This window comes from Sciurus carolinensis, chromosome 14 (genome assembly GCF_902686445.1).
Source record: "Sciurus carolinensis chromosome 14, mSciCar1.2, whole genome shotgun sequence".
NCBI classification, from domain to species: domain Eukaryota; kingdom Metazoa; phylum Chordata; class Mammalia; order Rodentia; family Sciuridae; genus Sciurus; species Sciurus carolinensis.
The window spans coordinates 38,516,886-38,536,742 of NC_062226.1; the positions used below are offsets into that span (position 1 = coordinate 38,516,886).

A 19,857-nucleotide genomic window follows, 5' to 3' on the forward strand; every position below is an offset into this window, starting at 1 on the left:
GCTAGGGAAGCTCTCAACTACTGAGTTACATCCTTAGCCCTATTTTCCCATTTCCAAATGTCTAGAGGTAGGGGTGTTCTGAGATGATCTATCCAAGTTGCATGCTAAGAGAGAGCTCTTTTGATTCCATATAAGCCTAGGTTTGGATCTTGGGTTTACCCATGTTACTAATTGGATAAATTTCTTTATTTCATTTACTTTTTAACCCAAGGGTGCTTTACAGTTGAACTATATTCCCAGTCCTGTTCCATATTTAGTTTGTCTCTTTTCCCATCATTTCCACAGTTCTACGTTTTTTTTGGGTGGTGGTGGTGGTGAAGTTTAAACTCAGGTCCTTAAACATGCCAGGCAAGCTCTAGCTCTTTTCTACGGAGCTATACCCTTAGTCCTCCTGAATTCTTTGAGAATAGAGACAAGATACTTCTTCACTCCTAAATACATTAATGTGTTTTTTGTAAAAGTGAATTTCTTTTGCATAAAAGCAGTAAAATTATCTCAAAAGAAGAAAATTAAGTCATTATTTAATTTGCAGTCCATTTTATTTACATTTGTCCTAAATTGTCCCAATAATGTCTTTTATCTAAGTACTTAATCATTTATTGTATTTAGGTGTCTATTCTCTTCAATCTCTCTCTGTTTCTGTCAGTCTTTCTCTTGGCACTGGGGATTGCACCCAGGACCTCATGCATGCAAAGCATACACCACTGAGTTACATCTCCAGATGCTTCATGTGAAACTGTTCCTCAGTTTCACAACATTGACATATTTGAAGAAAAATAAGCCAGTTTCTTTGTACAGCGTTTTCCAACTTGGGTTTGTCTGGTATTTACTCATGATTAGAACTGGGTTATACATTTTTGATATAAATAATGTATAAGTGATCTGATTGATCTTAATCTATCCTATCATGATGTAATAGGATATGTTTGTCTCATTCTAGTGATAATTTTTATTGCTTGGTTAAAAGTCATGTTGGAGATACAAACTAGTTTTTTAAAATATAAAATGGCATATGATATTTACTTTGCAGGATGATGGAAAGCTATTGAATGTCATGTAAGGTTGTAGATGATTTGTGTTCTGTTTATTGTATATTCCACATAAATTTTAAAGTAATTATAATAATACTTGAAAATTCTGATATAAAATGTCATGGAAAATGCATGGTTTCTGTTCATCTGAGAAAAGATGTAAAATTGTAGCAAAACTTTTGAGTATTAATGAAAAAAGGCTAGTAGACTATGTTAATGTTCATTTTTGGTGGGTACAAGAATGATTTGCAAAAATAACCTTACTTCATTATATTTTCCAAATTTTCTGGGTGACAAATTCTATGAAAAACATTTGGCTCATTAGAAAAGCTATCAACACTTTTTTTTTTTTTTTAAACTGTGAAAGCAGCTTAGCCCTTCTAAGCCACACGAATGGATGAAAGATCCAGAGGAAGACAGTGATGATGCTTTTCTTGGCCATACTTCCTTTCGATTTGAAAATTGACTTGTTGGATGTCACTAATGGGGAGGGTGCACTTACCTTGTTTAACATGGAATTACCAGTTGACCCTGCTTTTTCCTCTTTTTTCCCCAAGCTGTACAGACCTCTTGATACTTCTAGAGCTCAGCCTGGTAACTTCCCTATTATACTCTTAATTTATGTTTGGTGATTTATTTATCAAATATTTATTGAAGTGTTTAATAAAGTATTTTCTTCTTGACTAAGGTATGTAGGCTATTTTATAAAGGAAGACATTTAATATTCTGATTAAAATTTTACATTTTATTAATGTGCTAGTGCTAATGTTGCAGTACTGTGCTTGTTAACAGCTGTTAAGTGTATCAGCTGTGCTTTCAGAAATTGTCTAGTCTCTACCCTGTTAGGTTAAAACAGATGATATCACTGAAAAGAAATGCAAAAAATGAGTCATAATTTACTTAAGCCGAAAAAGCTGTTTTTGATTGGCATTTACATATAGCAATGAGTAGTGATTTTAGAGTTGGAAATGTGTAAGTAGTCTGACATGATGGCACTTGCCTATAATCTCAGCTACTTGGGAGGCTCAGGCAGGAAGATAGAAAGTTTGAGGCCAGCCTGGGTGATTTAGCGAGAACCTGTCTCAAAATGAAAAAAGGGCTGGGGATGTAGATCAGTGGTTGTGCACACCTGGGTTCAATCCCCAGCATTACCCACCTAAAACAATTTGTGGGTGACAGAGTATCAAAATGAAAACTTAGAAATATTTGGAGGGTTGGGTATAACTCAGAGGTAGAGCTCATGCTTAGCATGCATAAGGCCATTAGTAATTGTTCTGCTTAAAACCTATGCCAGGTTCTGTTGATTCAAGTTCTTTTTTCATAATATTTTATAGAATGTCTTAATAGAATCAGGGAAGATTTGTTTTTATAAATTGTGTACATTTATAAAATATGGACGGTTCTCACAGTGTTAAAGTATAAATATTGCTGCCTTGGGTTGGGAGTATAACTCCATGATAGAGTCCTTGCCTGGCATGTACAAGTCCCTGGGTTACCCCAGCATTGCAAAACAAATAGTATATCATTGTTTATAAAGCCAACATTTGTTGCTGTTCTCACCTCTTTTCATACCACTTTTCAGAAAGATTTCATCCAGTCTTTCTGGGCTTGGTTTTATACCTTGTTATTTCTATGTGCAGTGTATTCTGTCTGAAACATCTTGAATCAGGCACATTCTTGTAATAAATTCACCATGGAGTGAGTGAATGATTGTCCACAACTGATACATGATTTCATTTTCTTAGAATTTTTTTTTCTCTTTCTCTCTCTTTATTTTAGCTCCCGATTAACTCTCCCCTTCCCTCCTGTTTTTGGACTCCTTTAGGACTGCTTTCCCTATCTGTTGAAATTGGTACTGCCTTAGCATTTTATTATGTAAATAATTAAACATAAAGAAAAGTCGAGGTATGCTGTAAATATTCGTATACTGCTTTGTCTGTTTAGCTGTCATTGTCTTTGTTTTTTTTAATCTTAAATTTTGATGCATTTCAAAGTAAGACTTCAGTGTTCTTTTTTCCTAAACACTCCAACATGTGTTATCATTGACTTGAGTGTAATACCAATAATTTTATTTTATTTTGAATTTTTGGTACTGGGGATTGCACCCAGGCCTTTGTCCATGCTTGTCAAGCACTCTACCATTGAATAAATCCTCTAAGCCTCTTTTTCTTTTGCACAAGCAATATGCCTACTTTAGAGTTCTGGTGGTTTTCTTTGTATACCACTGATCATTTTCACCTTGTTAATCTCTTGCCCTAACCCTGGTGTTTTCTTTTTCTTTTTCTTTTTTTTTTTGCTAATGGGTTGAACCCAGCAGTGCCTAACCACTGAGCTACATCCCTGGTGTGTTTTGTTTGTTTTGAGACAGGGTCTAGCTAAGTTGCTGAGGCTGGCTTTGAACTTGTGATTCTCCTGAGTTGAAAGGATTACAGGTGTGTGCCACATGCCCAGCTTGTTTACTCATTTAAAATAACTTTTTAATTACAAAATAAATGTTTTCAAATTAGAAACTTGGAAAGAAAAGAGAAACATAAAAATTATCACAGATCCACTCTCAAGAAATTACTAATACTTACATCTTCAGGTAGGATATTCCAGTTCTTTTTTGTTTTTAGTTGTTGCAGTATTAGTAATTGAACCCAGGAGTGTTCTAGCATTGAGCCACATCACCAGCCCTTTAATTTTTTTTTTTTTTTTTTTTTTTTTTTCATTTTGAAAGGTTTTGCTAAATTGTCCAGGGTATGACCTGCATTTTGTGATCTTCTTGCCTCAGCCTCTGAAGTAACTAGGATTAGAGGAGCATGCTACCATGCCTAGCTTCTTTTGCTTTTTGGGTACTGATAATTGAACCTGGGGGTGCTTTGCCACTGAGCCATATCCCCAGTTCGTTTTTTAATTTTTAAAATTTTGAGACAGAGTCTCACTAAGTTGTTGAGACCTTGAATTTGTACCTCCTGCCTTAGTCTCGTGTGTTACTGGGATTACAGGTATGTGCCCTCACAACCTACTCCTTCTAGGATTTTAAAGAATTCCTTTCTTTTTTTCCCCCCAGTTCTGTGACTTCCTTTCAATATATTTATGTACTTCACAAATTTTGAACAGAATATACTAATTCTTTTTTAAAATTTTTTTTAGTTGTATGTGGAGGCATTATCTTTTTTTATTTTTATGTGGTGTTGAGGATTGAACCCAGTGCCTCACACGAGCGAGGCAAGCACTCTACCACTGAGCTACAGCCCCAGTCCCAGAATACACCAATTCTTGAGAATGAATGTTCTGAAATGTTTGTGAATACCTTCCATAAATTCAGGCCTTTTGTTTTTTGGACTGGGGATTGAACCCAGGGATACTTTACCACTGAGCTACACTCCTAGCCCTCTAAAAAAAACTTTTTAAAAAAATTTTATTTTGAGACACAGTTTCTCTGTTCTCTGGGCTGGCCTCCTGCCTCAGCCTCCTGAGTAGCTCAGGTTCTAGGTGTGTGCTTACCACACTTAGCCTTCCTTCTCAATTTTAATCCCTTCTTTCATCCCTAAAGTAACTACTGTGATTTCCTTGTTCTTTTTTTGCAGTGCTATGTGTCGTTCCCAGGGCTTTGCATGTATTAGTCTAGAGGTCTACCACTGAGCTACACCTTAGCTCTTATTTTGGCTTCTGAAGTTCTTAGAATTTTGTCATTCATTGTATTCCTAGATATTATGAAAATAAAAATAATCACAATTACTATAATCTGTTGGTTCCCCCTCTGTTTCATCCTTTCTTTTGTGTAAAGTTTTTCTGTTAAAATACCTGGAGCATGCACCTTACGATTCAGTAATCTGGCTATTACTGATTTTATATTCATGGATAAATTTAATGGTTGTCATAAAAACGAAGTGCCCATTTTTCCATCGTTTTTACACCACAAGAATCAACATTGAAGACTACTGTGACCTCAAAAGGTATGGGATTTCTCCCCACTAGCCAACAAGCCGTTATTCTTCAGCAGATATCAGATGGGTTTTCTCTAATCCAATTCAGTTCTAACTCTCTCCGGAGATATTGTCAGATCCCTCAGGATAAGGACTGAGTCCCCAAGGCTATTTACTCTACTCCACCTTTAGATACCAGTTGCAAGCCCCAGATTGCTGGAAGTTTACTTATTACAAGGTACAAATCAAGGTTTCTACAAATTCCTCCTCAGCTTCTATTAATTTCCTTGAGCAGCTCACAGAACTTGACATGGAAGCACTTACTTAGCTTTTTCAGTTTATTATAAAGAAGATTACAAAGGATACAGATGAAGTGATATAGGGCAAGGTATGTTGGAATGGGCTCAGAGCTTCAATTCAATGTCCAGGTTCAGCTCTCTGAAAGCTCTCCAAACCCTGTCCTTTTGGGTTTGTATGTAGATTTCATTGTGTGGGCATTATTGAAGCATGGACACCTGTGTTGTAATGTGATTAGACAAAAAGGGTATGATCCAATGCTTATAGACAAGGTGGGTGGGTCCATCAAGGTGTGTCTACTTCACCTTTTTGGCTTTGGCAGTATTCCTTATTCCAGGGTATTAGCAGGATGCCTCAGGAATGAGATGTGTCTTATGAACTACTATCTGGACAAGAATAGATCAGAGAATTTGTTTATGGCCAGCTCTAGGACAAAAACATGGGCGAAGATTAGAGTTTCTGTGGCTCAGTTTGGGAAAGAGAAAGTTAAAGAGAAACTCTAGTTTTGTGATCTGCCTTGATGAGAGAGTTATGAGCCAGGAACTTCAGTTGAAATCCACAGCGTACATATGATATCATATATTGTTAATCTGTTTTCTGTATTTCTTGTTAATTGATGGCACAGCTTATACTTTTGATCAGGCTTATGTTTTATACTCTTACCATCTTTCACCAATATGCATGTAATGTTCAGTTGCATCTTTTTTGTGATGTTCAGAGCTGTTGATGTTTGATGTCTAGTTAAGTCATTGAGTTTGAAAATTGATGTTAGTCTTTTTGTTTGTTTCGGACTGAGACATGGATGGAACCCAGGCCTTGCACATGCTAGGCAAGCCGTCTACCACTGAGCTATATCCCCAGCTTTTTTTAGAATTTGAAACAGGGACTCACCAAGTTATCCAGCCTGTCCTCGAACTTGAGATCCTCCGGCTTGAGCCTCCTGAGTTTCTGGGATTTGCAGGTGTGTATTACCATGCCCAGCTCAGTTTGTCATTTTCAGAGCAGCTTCTTTGAGGTGTAATTGACAAAGAATGAGCTGCTATATCAAGAGTAGAATTTGATAATTTTTGGCATAGGTATATACCTGTGAAATTATTACTACAATTAGTTAACATAGTCATCACCCCCAAAAGTTTCCTTCTGTCCCTTTGTATTGTCTCCCTACTGTCTTCCCCATCCTGAAGCAAGTACTAAGTGCTTTGTCACTAGATTAGTTTTTGTTTTTTACAATTTTATTGATTTCCTTTACTAATCCTGATTATTTTGAGATTCATCTGTGTCATTGCATCTATCAGTAGTTCCTTTTTATTTGAGATATATGACATTATAATGGTTACACTACAATTTTTTTTTTACCTCTGTTTTGGGGGATTAAACCAAGGACCTCGTGCATACTAGGCAAGCACTTTTCCACTGAGCTACACTGCCCAGACCTGGACAACTGATCTTTGATGAAGAGTAAAGGCAGTGTGGCGGGGAAAGAATCGCCTTTTCATCAAGTGCTGTAGAAATGGTTGAATAACCATTTGGGGTGAAAAAAGAATTGATCTGTACCTCAAACTATGGGAAAAAATTGAACTTAAATGAATCATAACCCTAAAACTTAGTTTTCTCTTCTGCAGTACTGGGGATTGAACATAGGGCCTGTGCATGCTGGGTAAGCTTTACCACTAAGCTTCATCCTAGCCCCTAAAACTTAGTTTGTAGAGAAAATCTTTGTGACACTGGATTAGTAAAAGATGTCTTAATATTGAAAACAAAGGTTTGATCCATAAATTTGAAAATTTCTTTCAAAAGACTGTTAAGAGAATGAAAAGATAAGTCACTGGTTGGGAGAAAATCTTTGCTAAGCTTGTTTGATAAAAGACTTGTCTGTAGAATATGCGATGAATTCTTTTTAGCCATCACATTGTTTTCCGAGGTGCTGGGTATTCGAACTCGGGTCCCTGCACATGCTAGGCAAGCACTCTACAAGATGAGCTATTTGCTCACTCCCTGTGATGAATTCTTGAAACAACAGTAAAGAAATTAATGCCTTCTAAAAGGACTATACTGGTGCAGTGATGCATGCCTATAATCCTAGCTTAGACAGGAGTTTCATAAGTTTGAGGGCAGCCTGGGGAAATTAGTGACTCTCTAAAAAGTAAAAAGGATTGAGGCTGGGGTTGTAACTCAGTGGCAGAATACTTGCCTAGCATATCTGAGACACTGGGTTCGATCCTCAGCACCACATAAAAATAAATAAAGGCATGCTGTCCGTCTGTAACTACCAAAAAAAAAAAAGCACGTAGTTCAGTGGTAAAGCACCCTGGTTTCAATTTTTGGTGCTGTCCAAAACAAAAATAACAAAAAAGGTTGAAAGATTTGGTGATAATATCCTCAACTTCACTTAACTTCATTAGTCTTAGAGAAATACATATTAAAATATCAATGAAGTACCACCATTAATGTTTTAAAAATAGTGACTAAAAATGAATTTCTTTTTTCATTTATTACTTGAACTCTTTGTATAAAAAGGTCTTTCCTATACTATTTGATAGAGTAAGTAATTGTCTTTTGTTTTCTTAATTATAGATTTTGGGGGATAACTATTAATTATAATGTTTGTGAAAAAGTTATTTAAAAAATGCAGAGATCTTGATATAGTCACCTAGCTACTTTTTAAACATTTTACATGCAGAGATGGCAAACGTTTTTTGAGGGATCAGTATGTATTTTTTGCTCTGCAACCCTCATCTAATGTGTTGTAGATTCTTTTTTTCCCCCTTAAATAATGAGTTAAAATCTTTTCAGATTGACCTACTATGCAAAAACAAACTCCAGACCATGGTTTGCTAACTTGTGTCTAACTATCACTTATCAATTCTTATATTTATTTGAAAACAAAGTAACAGGACTTATTAGAGTACCAGAAAGAAAGCGGAACCCCTGAAGAGGGAGGGAGACCCAAGAGAGGGATGCCATGGTTTCTGTTGTCTAGGGGGTTTTTATGGACTCGATTTGTCTTTATGGATGATTGGTGGGATATAGGATTTAGAAAGGGGGCCAATTTAAATCTGGAGAAAAGTGACTTTGAAGTCTCTTGTTGGCACAAGAAGAAGTACCTTTTGTGGTTGGTTGTGTCTAGGGGCCATTAAGTTACTGTGCTTGTGTCTAGGAATAGCTGGGATCAGAAGTTTTGATTTCCAGTTCTCTCTTCTTCCTTTTCTTCTCTGAGACCCTTTTCCTGGCTGCTTATGGGTGGCCTGTCTTTCTGTATCATGTTACTCCCTCTGATGAAGTACCTGACTGATATTAGGGGAAAATGGATGATGACTACTCAGACGGCTTCATGATAAGGGGCGTTGAACACTGTGCCAGTCAGGACCTCTGAGGGAGGTGTCTCTATCTAAAGGGCCTTGGTAAAAGTTAGGAAGGAGCTTCATGGAGGATTGTATTTCCATAACCATGTGGAGGTTAATGAACTCTCTGGGTGTCTTGCCTATGGGGGTAGTCCAGAGGTGTATAATGGTGGTTGACAGGTGACTGGAAAAGGTATATGGGGCAGAGATCATACTAGGAGAACAGTAAACAATACAGCAAAGTATTATTTTTATAAATTATTGGCACAAAAATAATGAGTTATCAGCCAGTCTCTGAGGATCACAAAGATAGTAACTTATTAGAGTTTAAAGGGTGGTCTGACATGTCATTGATTTGTAAGTGGAGGCCATTGAGGCTTTGGAAACATCAGCAGAGTTGTTAAAAACGTATACAACATTTAGTTTTTATAATGCACAGGTGTCCCTTGAGCTGTGGAGTGTCATCAGATTTATACAAAACAACTTTTTTATTGTTACTTTTATGTTAGCAGAAGGATACCTTTAGTTGTTTTACTTAGAACACTCTTGGTAAAGCCTATTAGAATTTTTTATGTGCTACATTATATCTTTAGACCAATCTGAGGGATAAATATCAGGAATAATCATACCAATGAAAAACAAATAGAGTATACTTATGTAGGAGATTAGGAAAATTTGTAGTTCTCAAATTTACTTAGAACAGACTTGTGACTTTGATAGTTTCTTGTTAACACTTTCTTGGTAACTGCCCAGTTTTACTTGTGGGAGAAAGTGACATAAGTGTACATCTCAAGTTACATTAAAAGAGCCATTGTCTTTTTTTCTTTAAAAGTCTACGTGTAGCTGGTCATGATAGTCCACGTCTGTAATCCAGTTATCAGGGAGGCTGAGGTGGGAGGATCACAAGTTCAAGACCAGTCTCAGCAATTTAGTGAGAACCTGTCTCAAAAAAAAAAAAAAAAAAAAAAAAAAAAAAGGGCTAGGGATAAACTCAGTGGTAAAGTGACCCTGGGTTAAATCCCCAGTACAAAAACAAAACAAAACCACAAAAAAGAAAACCAAACCAAACTGTGTGATTGTTTTGGTTATATTCTCCTGCAAGGTGTTAATAAGACCAAGTTGGTCAAGGTGGGCACCACCTGTAATGCAGCAGTTTGGGAGGCTGAGGCAGGAGGATTGCAAATTCAAAGCCAGTCTCAGCAACTTAGTAAGCCCCTAAACAACTTAGCGAGACCCTGTCTCAAAACATTAAAAAAGGCGGAATTGAGGCTTGGTGGTTAAGCACCCTTGGGTTCAGTCCCTCATACCAAAAAAAAAAAAAAAAGGTATTGAGTCAGCAGAGATTCGTCAGAGGTCACTCTTGGGAACTTGGGAGAAGCCCCTTGGCTTCCCCTACCAGTTGTGTCATCTGCCAGGATGGGTCCAGGTCTTGCTGACCCCATGTGGCTTCTCTTGGAAGCTTCAGGGACAGTTCCCTTTCCCGTGACCCTTCTCCTTGCAGAGACTGTGCACTGGTTTTCTTCCTGTTCCCTACGGTTCTCACAGTCCCTCTAATGGGGAAGTCTGGTGACTCACTGAAGTTGCAGGGCCTGTTAGAGGAGTCCTATCTTTTTCTAAAGTTCTGAATGACTTCAGAGGGCAAGGGCCAAAATATTGGCTCACCCCGCACCACCAACCACACTTTTAGCTCCTTGATTTTGATCTCTAAGTTTTGGTTTTAGATATCTAACAGACAAGTTTCACCATTTTTGAAGTGGTAGTACTGGATTTTAAATTTAATGTCTGTAATTTTGAAGTTATTTTTGTTTGATTAGATTTAGTATCAGTCATTTGTCAATTCTAGATGATAATATTGGCATAACATCAACTAAATTTAGAACTTAATTGGATTTTGATTGTTTTTTTCCACTAGTGCCCTTTTTCTGTTCTAGAATCTAGTCCAAATAGTAGTCATTTCTCATTTGATTCTTTGGTCTCTGATTGTTTTTTCATGGTGTTTTATGGCCATTATATTTTTGAAGAGTATTTATCAGTCTTTCAAAGGTGAATAACTAATATTTTTGTGTTTTTTGGTGCTGGGGATGAAAACCCAGTGCATCTTCCATGCTATGTAGGCAGGTACTCTATGCTGAGCTACATCCTGAGCTCAATAATTGGTATTTTTAAAAAGTGTACTTATAAAAGTATACAAACTTAAAATTTGGTAGGTTTCAGTTTCTTTTTTGGGGGATGGGGTGGGTACTGGTGGTTGAACCCAGAGGTGCTTTCCTCCTGAGCTACATTCCCAGCCCTTTTCCTTTTTGCTTTAAGGTGAGGTCTTACTGAGTTCTTAGGGCCTAGCTAAGTTGCTGATGTTGACCTCAGACTTGCCATCCTTCTGCCTCAGACTCGTGAACCACTAGGATTACAGGCATACAACACAATGCCCAGGTGTAGTTATTCTTTCAAAGTCCAGATTAACCCATTTTTGGTTAGTGCAAGTGTCTTCATGTTAGTTCTTGAGTGGATTTGAAAATGGTCATGCTAATCATTGATAGTGTCTTCATAAACTACTATGACAAAATACTCCAGACTTGTATATTTTCTGCTTTGTAACTTGAATCAGCCATTGCTGTTAAGGATCTTGATTTAGTTTCGTTAGAAGTGGTATTTGGTAGCTTTAATTTGGCACCTGAAGATGTTTATTGTTACTGGTTTGGTTACTGTTTTTAGGGTTCTTCAGTGGACAGGGGTATGAAAAAAATTTTCAGGTAAAATGCATCATGAGTTAATGCTGATAGTTTGTTTTGGCAGTGGTGACGATGGAACCCAAGGACTTGCTCATGCTTGGCAAGCACTCTATCTCTGTGCCACATCCCCAACCCAGAGCTCATAGTTTTTTACTTTTTTTGTATTGCATCTTATAATTTCCACACTGATAATCCTTTTCCCCTAGAACTAGGACGCGGTACAGTATCCCCAAATTACTGATTTGCTCTATCCCACTTTATGAATGTAACTTGTAACAATGCTTATACTACCTCTATTTTTCCCACTCTTATTCCGATCTCTCTTTGACTCAGTACTGTTTTGAATTACACAGGAGTGGAATTGGCTCTTTTTTCATTTCAGAGTCCTGTATCAATGTTGACTTCTTTTTATAAATCCTTGTTAATGTATCAGTATTTTTAAAATTAAAAAAAAATTTTTAGTTGTAGATGGACCTTTATTTTATTCATTTATTTATATGTGGTGCTGAGAATTGAACCCAGTGCTTCACACATGCTAGGCAAATACTCCACCACAGCCTTAGCCCCAGTATTTTTTTAATTGCTTTAATATTTTTTTAAGCTGTAGATGGACATAATATTTTCTTTACTTCCTTCCCCTTCCCTTCCCTCCCCTCCCCTTCCCTTTGGTACCTGGGATTGAACCAAGGGCCGCTTAACCATTGGGCCACATACATCCCCAGCCCTTTTTTGTATTTTATTTAGAGATAGGGTCTCGCTGAGTTGCTCAGTGCCTTGATAAGTTGCTGAGGTTGGTTTTGAACTCGTGATTCTCCTGCCTCAGCCTCCCGAATTGCTGGGATTACTGGCATGTGCCACCATGCCCAGCCATGTATCAGTGTTTAACACACTAAATATAAATGTTTAAATTATCACTGCAGATTAAAAAGGTGTGCATCAATCCATTCCTTTATGAATTTTTCTGAAGTAAAAAATTTAATTTTATTCTACCTATTTTAGGTGGGTTGAAGTCAATTGATAGAACAAATGTCTAATCAGATATTTTCTTCTTTTAAATTTTATTTTTACAAACTACATTTTCATTCATTGTACACAAATGGGGTATAACTTTTCATTTCTATGGTTGTACATGATGTAAATTCACACCATTCATGTAATCATACATGTACATAGCGTAATGATGTCTGTCTCATTCCACTGTCTTTCCTTCTGCTGCCCCCTCCCTGCTTCACTTCCCTCTGCACAATCCAAAGTTCCTCCATTTTCTGTTACCTCCAAGCTCCCCCCCAGTCAAATATTTTCTGAAACTGCTGGGTTCATTTGATCTGACTTTTTTCTTTTTTTGTGGTTCTGGGGATTGAACCCAAGGGAACTTAACCACTAAGCTACATCCCCAGCCCTTTTTATTTTTAGAGACAGGGGCATTGCTAAGTTGTGGGGCTGGTCTGAAATTTGCAATTCTCATGCCTCAGCCTCTTGAGTCTCTGGGATTACAGGCATGCACCCCCACACATGGCAGGGTTTTGTTCTTTTTCAATAGTAATAAAAATTATTCCATAGTCAAGAGGCACATTCTTCCATGAACCTGAGAATTATCTGCTATCCCTTTATAAGATAAGGAACTCATAGCCATGCTTTTATAGTTTGCTGTCTCAAGATGTTTCTCAGTATCTGGAACCATTTTCAGCTGTCATTACCAGTATCACACAACCAGTGTTTCTGAGTTTCTTGAATAAACTAGACACTCTGCTAAGGTTCAACAATTTTGTTTATGGTTTCTGCTTCTTTCTTTTGGTCCTTGGGATGGAACTCCGGGTACATTCTGTACCACTGAACTACATCCATCTTTTTCTTCTCTGCGACAGTTCCATGTACATGATCTTTTCCCTTGCACATCCTTGATACAAGGCCACCTCTATTAGTGACCTTAGAAGTGTATTTTACTTGAACAGGGTGGCCTTTGATTTAAAAAATAATAGTGTGGAAGTCCGAACCAGCTGGAAAGCAGGCTAGTGCACCTACTTTATCAGGTGTACAGCCTGTGAGACCCATGTCAGCTGAAATATTTCCATCTGGAAGTTGCAGATTCTCTACCTTTTTCCTTTTTAAGTAATTGTATCATATCTGCATTGTTCGTGTACCCATTGTGGATTATACTTACTGTCTTAATTTAGTCATGTAGGTTTTTTAAAAAAAATTAATTTTTAAAATTCTTTTTAATTATACATGATAGTAGAATGCATTTTGGCAGATTATACATACATAGAGTATAACTTATTCTACTTAGAATCCCACTCTTGGCGGTTGTACATGATGTGGAGTTGCCCTGGTCATGTATACAAATACAAGACTAGGAAAGTTAGGACCAATTAATTCTGTCTTTCCTATTTCCCTCCCCTGTCCCTTCTCTTTGTTTCCTTTTGTCTAATCCAGTGGGTTTCTATTGTGGTCATATAGTTTTGGGTTTTTAAAAATATTTTTTAGTTGTCAGTGAACCTTTATTTTGTTTTATTTTTATATGGTGCTGAGGATTGAACCCAGTGCCTCATACATGCTAGGCAAGTGCTCTGCCACTGAGCTACAACTCCAGCCCAGTCATAATGTTTTAGTTCCAGAAGAAGTATTTATTTGGTAGTTACTATCAACACCAAATATCGGTATCTCGTCATTGTGATTATGTCAAGTCATTCTGTTATTTATTCTTCAGGAAAGGCTCATGGGAATAATATCCCCTGAATTCTTTGTTTTTGATAACAGCTTATGACCTTTGACCTTTATACATGAGAATAAAGTCAATTTGTTTGGTATTGTATTTTCTTTACACCTCTTAAATCCTGTTCTCGTTCTCTCTCTCCTTTTTTTTTTTTTTTTTTTTTTTTTTTTTTACAGTTATGGCACTGGTGATCAAATCAAGGGCCTCCCATATGCCAGGTGTTCATTCTGTCAACTGAGCTCTATCCCCAGTCCTGTTTTTGTTTTTTTATTTTTTTAAATTTTTATTTTGAGATAAGGTTTTGCTAAATTGTTGAGGGTCTTTCTAAGTTGTTGAGGCTGGCCTAAAACTTGTGATTCTCCTGCCTCATTATCCTGAGACACTGGGATTCCAGGTGTGCACCACTGTACCCAGCCACTTGGCATTTCTTTAGGCTCCTGTAATCTTGTAGTTTCTTAGCCTTCTATAATATTGGCAATTTCAAATAAATGTAGATCAGTTACTGTATAAAATATTCTTCTATCTTCACAATTAGATTCAGGTTGGAGATCTCTGATGGGAATACTATGTAACTGGTGTTGAGTTTCATTTTTTTTTTTTTTTTTTTTTTTTTCTGTTTTTCTTTTTTGCAGTACTGGGGTTTGAACCCTGGACCTTGCACATACTACATACGAGGGAAGCAGTTTGTCATTGAGCTACATTCCCATTCTTTTTAAAAATTTTGTACAGATAGTGTCTTGCTAAGTAATCCAGACTGACTTGGAATTTATAATCCTACTGTCTGAACTTTCCATGTGGGATTAAAGGTGTGTACCACTACATTATCATGCCACAATGTTCAGTGTATTACTTTTAGAATATCATACCTAGAGTCACATAATGTCTGCATGTTGCTCATTAAGGATGTTGATTCTCATCACTTAGTCTGGGATTTGTCCACTGTGTCTATTGTTTCTTCTAGCATCTACCAGTGTTTGGGGAGATACATGGATACCATATGCAAATACTCTGTTCCCTATCAAATATTCCCTGTTAAAATGAGTGTTTGTTAATGATTCTTGTATGAATCAGCTTATATACTGTGTTGTTTAAATGGTGATGTTCAAACTCCCCTCATTGTGCTTATTTGTCTTTTTAAATCATGTTCCATATTAATGGGTATAATTTTTATTTATGTTTTTGCAGTGTTGGGGATTAAACTCACATCCTCTTGAATGATGGGTAGGTGCTATACTATTCAGCTACAGCTACAGCCTGCAAGCAATATATATTTGAATTTTTGTCCTGACTAGTCAAATAAGAAGTAAAAATTAAACGTGTACAGTGGTGCACATCTATAATCCCAGTGACTCAGAAGGCTGAGGCAGTAGGATTGCAAATTTGAGGCTGGGGCAGAAATGTAATTCCGTGGTAAAGCTCCCTTAGGTGAATTCAATCCTGAGTACTGCAAAAAGAAAAAAATTTAATTTAATAACTGGGCACAGTAGCACATACCTGTAGTCCCAACAACTTTGGAGACTGAGGCAGGAGGATTTCAAGTTCAAGGCCAGCCTCAGAAACTTAATATAGCCCTAAACAACTTAATGACACACTGTCTATAAAAAATTAAAAATAAATAAAAGCTGGGAATGTAACTCAGTGACAAGTATCTCTGGGTTCAATACCCAGTAACCAAAAAAATTTTTTAAAGCCAAATAGGAACTTTCTTTGGGTGGGGAGGGTAAGGTGTGTGTGCTAGGTGTTCAACTTGTGAATGCAGCATATATTCAACACTCTTATCAATGAGTTACATCCCCAGACCCTAGACAACATTTTTGTTAATTAAAATGACTTTTTTTTTTTTTTTTTTTTTTTTTTGAGTTGACACAGCTAATTTTGGGAAAGGTTTTATGAAAGCAGACTCTTACTTATTGTTGGTTGTTTATACATCTTTGTAGCTTTTGTGTAGAGCATTTTTAAGTGAGAGTAATGTATTTTTTTAGATTGGAGACTTAGTGGAAAGTATTGATTGGTATTGGCAAAATGGGCAATCTCTTCAAGTATGCATTTAGCACCAAGGTCACTGATGATCTGGTGTCTTTCAAAGAAGTTTGCCATTACACAAATTCAAATTCTAATGTGAAAGTGTTGTCTTTCCAGAACTTATCTTCCCTTTTAGTTTTTCTTCTTACTTCATCCATTTATCATGCTGTTGTTTTTTTTGTCTGTAGGGCTGAAACTTCTCAGTTATGGGTCAGGGAAATTATTATCTGATGTGCAGGAGGGATAATAGGAGTGTAAGAAGTCCCTTACATATACTGGGAAGGATTGAGGTAAAATTGTCAGTAAATGTGACACTGAGTATCCCTGCAAATATCTTTCTGGGTATAATGTTGCAGCATTGTAGCAGTTAAACTGAGGTCACAGCAGGCATATATTGGCATGATAGAATTGACCATTGCATTGGCCAGAGAAGGCAACAGCTGCTAGTTTGTGTAATTAGACACCCACATGGACTGAAAAGACCTAGTGAAAAGTGTTCTACAATGCAAAAAAAGGCCCACAACCTTCCCCCATTTTAGTTGAGATTACTAGATTTGAATGCAGTATGAAAGCTGAAAAGCTGTTCATTAGTTCCTTGTGGCCTTTTCCCTCTAAAATCATTTAGTAAACTGTTTAGCTTTTAAAATATTTGTGTTAGGAGTTAAAGCAAACCTTCATTAAGAAGAGCTACTTAAAGGGCTGGGACTGTATCTCAGTGGTAGAGTGCTTGCCTAGCACATGTGAGCCACTGGGTTCAAGCCTCAGCACCACGTGGAAAAATAAATAAATAAAATAGATTTTCTGTCCATCTATAACTTAAAAAAAAAGGCTACTTAAGGAATCAGGCTTAGTGATGTGTTCCTATTATCCCAGCTGCTCAGGCTATGGTAGAAGGATCACAAATTGAAAGACATGCTCAGCAACTTAGGCCCCTTTTTGAATATTAAAAAAAAAAAGGGGGAGGGTCTAGGGATATAGCTTAGTTGGTAGAGTCCTTGCCTCATAGGCACAAGGCCCTGAATTCAATCCCCAGCACCACAAATAAATAAATAAATAAATAAATAAAAATTAATTAATTAATTAATTAAGGGGTTGGGGTATAGCTCATTGGTAGAGCAATCCTGGGTTTAATCCCCCCATACTGAGGAAAGGAAAGAAAGGTAGTTTAAAAAGCAAACAATTTTGAAAGAATTTTAGATTTACTAGAAAGTCGTACTCAAATAGAATGGAGAGTTTGTGTGCTCCTAATAATTTCCCTGTTGTCATAATAATGTTGCCTTTATCAAAACTAAGATACCAGATGGGTACAACATTACTGTTGAGTCGTCCATGAAAGAATAATAACATTATTCTGTTGCCAGAAAGATCACAAAGGGAACTTTTAAAAATTCAGCAATTTGGTTTATGAAAACAAAAAGGATTTTGAATGAATATAGTAACTGGAAGAGCATTTTCTGCAGAGGCAACTAATTTTAATATTTTAACTTTTAATTAAAAACTTCAAAAATTAAGATTTTAAAAAAGGGATAAGTTTAAAAATATTTTCTGTTCAGCTAAATACAGCTTTTTCTCTTCAGAACTGACCAGTGTATCTTTTTAGAGTTGACAGCAGAGACTTTTTTTCCCGTTTTTGATCCCAGGATTGGTTCCAAGCCTATATCTAAGTAATTGTTTCCATTGGTTTTTGTTCTTTCTCTTGTGCTGGTTCCCCCACCTCCTCAAGTGAAAGAAAATCCAAATAAATTGCATGACCAATGAAAATGAACAAGAACTTTTAAGTCCTTTCCAAAGGAATGGGTCCTTTTCACTATTTAATTTGTTGCTTATTTATCTTAATGGGAATGGGTTATATGTAGTTGAGTGACCTAAATTCAGAATCCTTTGGTTGTTTTAGTAAATATTTTTGTTACTAGTGATTAGTGCTTGAGAGCTTTGTCTATTTGACCCCAGATTTTAGCATCTAGCTTACATTTTTATTGCTCAAATCTTTACCATTTGTACATGTTTTCCAGGCAACAGCTGAACAAATGCGTCTCGCTCAAGTGATCTTTGATAAGAATGATTCGGATTTTGAAGCTAAAGTTAAACAGGTATGTTTCTGGCAAAAGATATGCTGATTTTTCAAATCTTTTCTTACTGTGTTTAAAAAGAGAATTTCACTAGAGATTTTACTCTGTGTCTGTGTGTGTGTGTGTGTGTGTGTGTGTGTGTGTGTGTGTGTTCCTGAGGACCCAGGGGTACTTCACTACTGAGCTACATCTCCAGCCTGTTTTATTTTTCATTTTGAGATAGGGTCTCACTAGGTTCCCAAGACTGGTCTGGAACTTGTGATCCTTCTGCTTCAGCCTCCCAAGTAGCTACTTCAGCCTCCCAAGGCATGTGCCACCATGTCTAGTTTGAAGTGGACCTTATTTGTGTATTAAGATTTTGTACTTGTGATTCAGTGCTCTTATTGGCAGTCTTGGAAAGGAATATGTTCATAATATTGACAATAGAATCTTTTTGATTAATAATGTGTGTTTATATGTGAACATTTGGGCTAGACATTTACATATAATTGTATAGAGAAAGTATATTTAACATTTGGCATGTTCTTAGGAAATTGTGATTAATGCTATGGAAGAGTTGAATTGCTTTTTTGAGTATGGATATGATTTCAAACTTCAGTTGGAAAAATATAGTTAGCCAGGTGTGGTGGCACACACTGGTAATCTCAACAATTTGGGAGTGTGAGGTAGGAGGATCACAAGGTCAAAGGCAGCCTCGGCAATATATTGAGGCTCTAAGCAACTTAGTGAGAACCTGTCTCAAAATAAGAACATAAAAAGGACTGGGGATGTAGCTCAGTGGTAAAACACCCCTGGATTCAATTCCTGGTACAAAAAAAAAAAAGTTTTAGGGCAACGTCTTTATTTAGAACTGTCTTCTGCAATTGTTCTTTGGAGTGTTTATCCTATAGTGTACTACTTTACAATGTAGATTCTTTGTTTTTTCCTTATACTTGTTGACAATAGGCTAGTAGTAATTTTTTTTTTTTAAGACCACAGAAATGACTTATTAAGTCATAGAAGTCAGCTGGTTGTTGTATATGCCTGTGTAGTCTTACCTCCTCAGAAGGCTGAGACAGGAGAATCTTTTGAACTTAGGAGTTTGAGACCAGCTTGGGCAACAGAATCATTCTGTCTGTCCCCATCCGCTTACCCCAAATCATAGAACTCATTCTCTGAAATGAGACCTAGTATGGAAGTACATGAAATGTACTTCTACATGTTATATTGCCTTTTATCTCAATAGTATATCAGATCAACGAAACAGAATATTGGTTCAGGAATTCAGAGTGAAATTCTAACTTCAGTTCTGTGTGTTACTCATCCAATCATTAGAGAAATTTTAATGCTTACTGTGCATTTTAACAATTGCATATGGCAGTGACTCTGATCCAACTTTCCTGTGTACATAGATGAATATACCACAGTGAATCTCCACATCTTGTACAACCACAAGACTGAAATCCTATTTTGAATAAGATGTGTATAAATGTCAGAATATACTCTACTATCATGTATAGCTAAAATGAACAAATAAAATGTATCTGTTAACAAAAAACAATTGCATGTGGCAGTTTGTGAAGAACATTGATAAACATATGAAATTACTTGTAAGTATTCAAACATGGAGAAGTTGTAGAGCATGCAGAACTGTACTGGTAGATAAAATAAGAGAAATGTGTAGGCCTAGTGGTATATTTCAAAGAGCCGTGATTCTGAGATCAGGAGATGTGTGCTCTACGTAAGTGTTGCTATTAATTACTTT

The 19,857-nt window shown here is 36.7% G+C and overlaps 1 protein-coding gene across 7 annotated transcripts in view; it reads left to right on the forward strand.

The window, feature by feature from the left end:
• Positions 1 to 19,857, forward strand: part of Ubap2 (ubiquitin associated protein 2) — a 112,796-nt gene that overhangs the window by 28,513 nt on the left and 64,426 nt on the right. For 3 of the 7 annotated variants that reach the window (XM_047525218.1, XM_047525219.1, XM_047525225.1), the window contains one exon: positions 18,057 to 18,134. In XM_047525218.1, coding sequence (XP_047381174.1) covers positions 18,057 to 18,134 — 78 coding nt within the window. Of the gene's footprint in view, positions 1 to 1,588; positions 1,626 to 4,603; positions 6,201 to 14,655; positions 14,829 to 15,207; positions 15,244 to 18,056; positions 18,135 to 19,857 lie in introns of those variants that run through there. The other 4 variants (XM_047525220.1, XM_047525223.1, XM_047525222.1 and 1 more) reach the window with 4 other exon arrangements.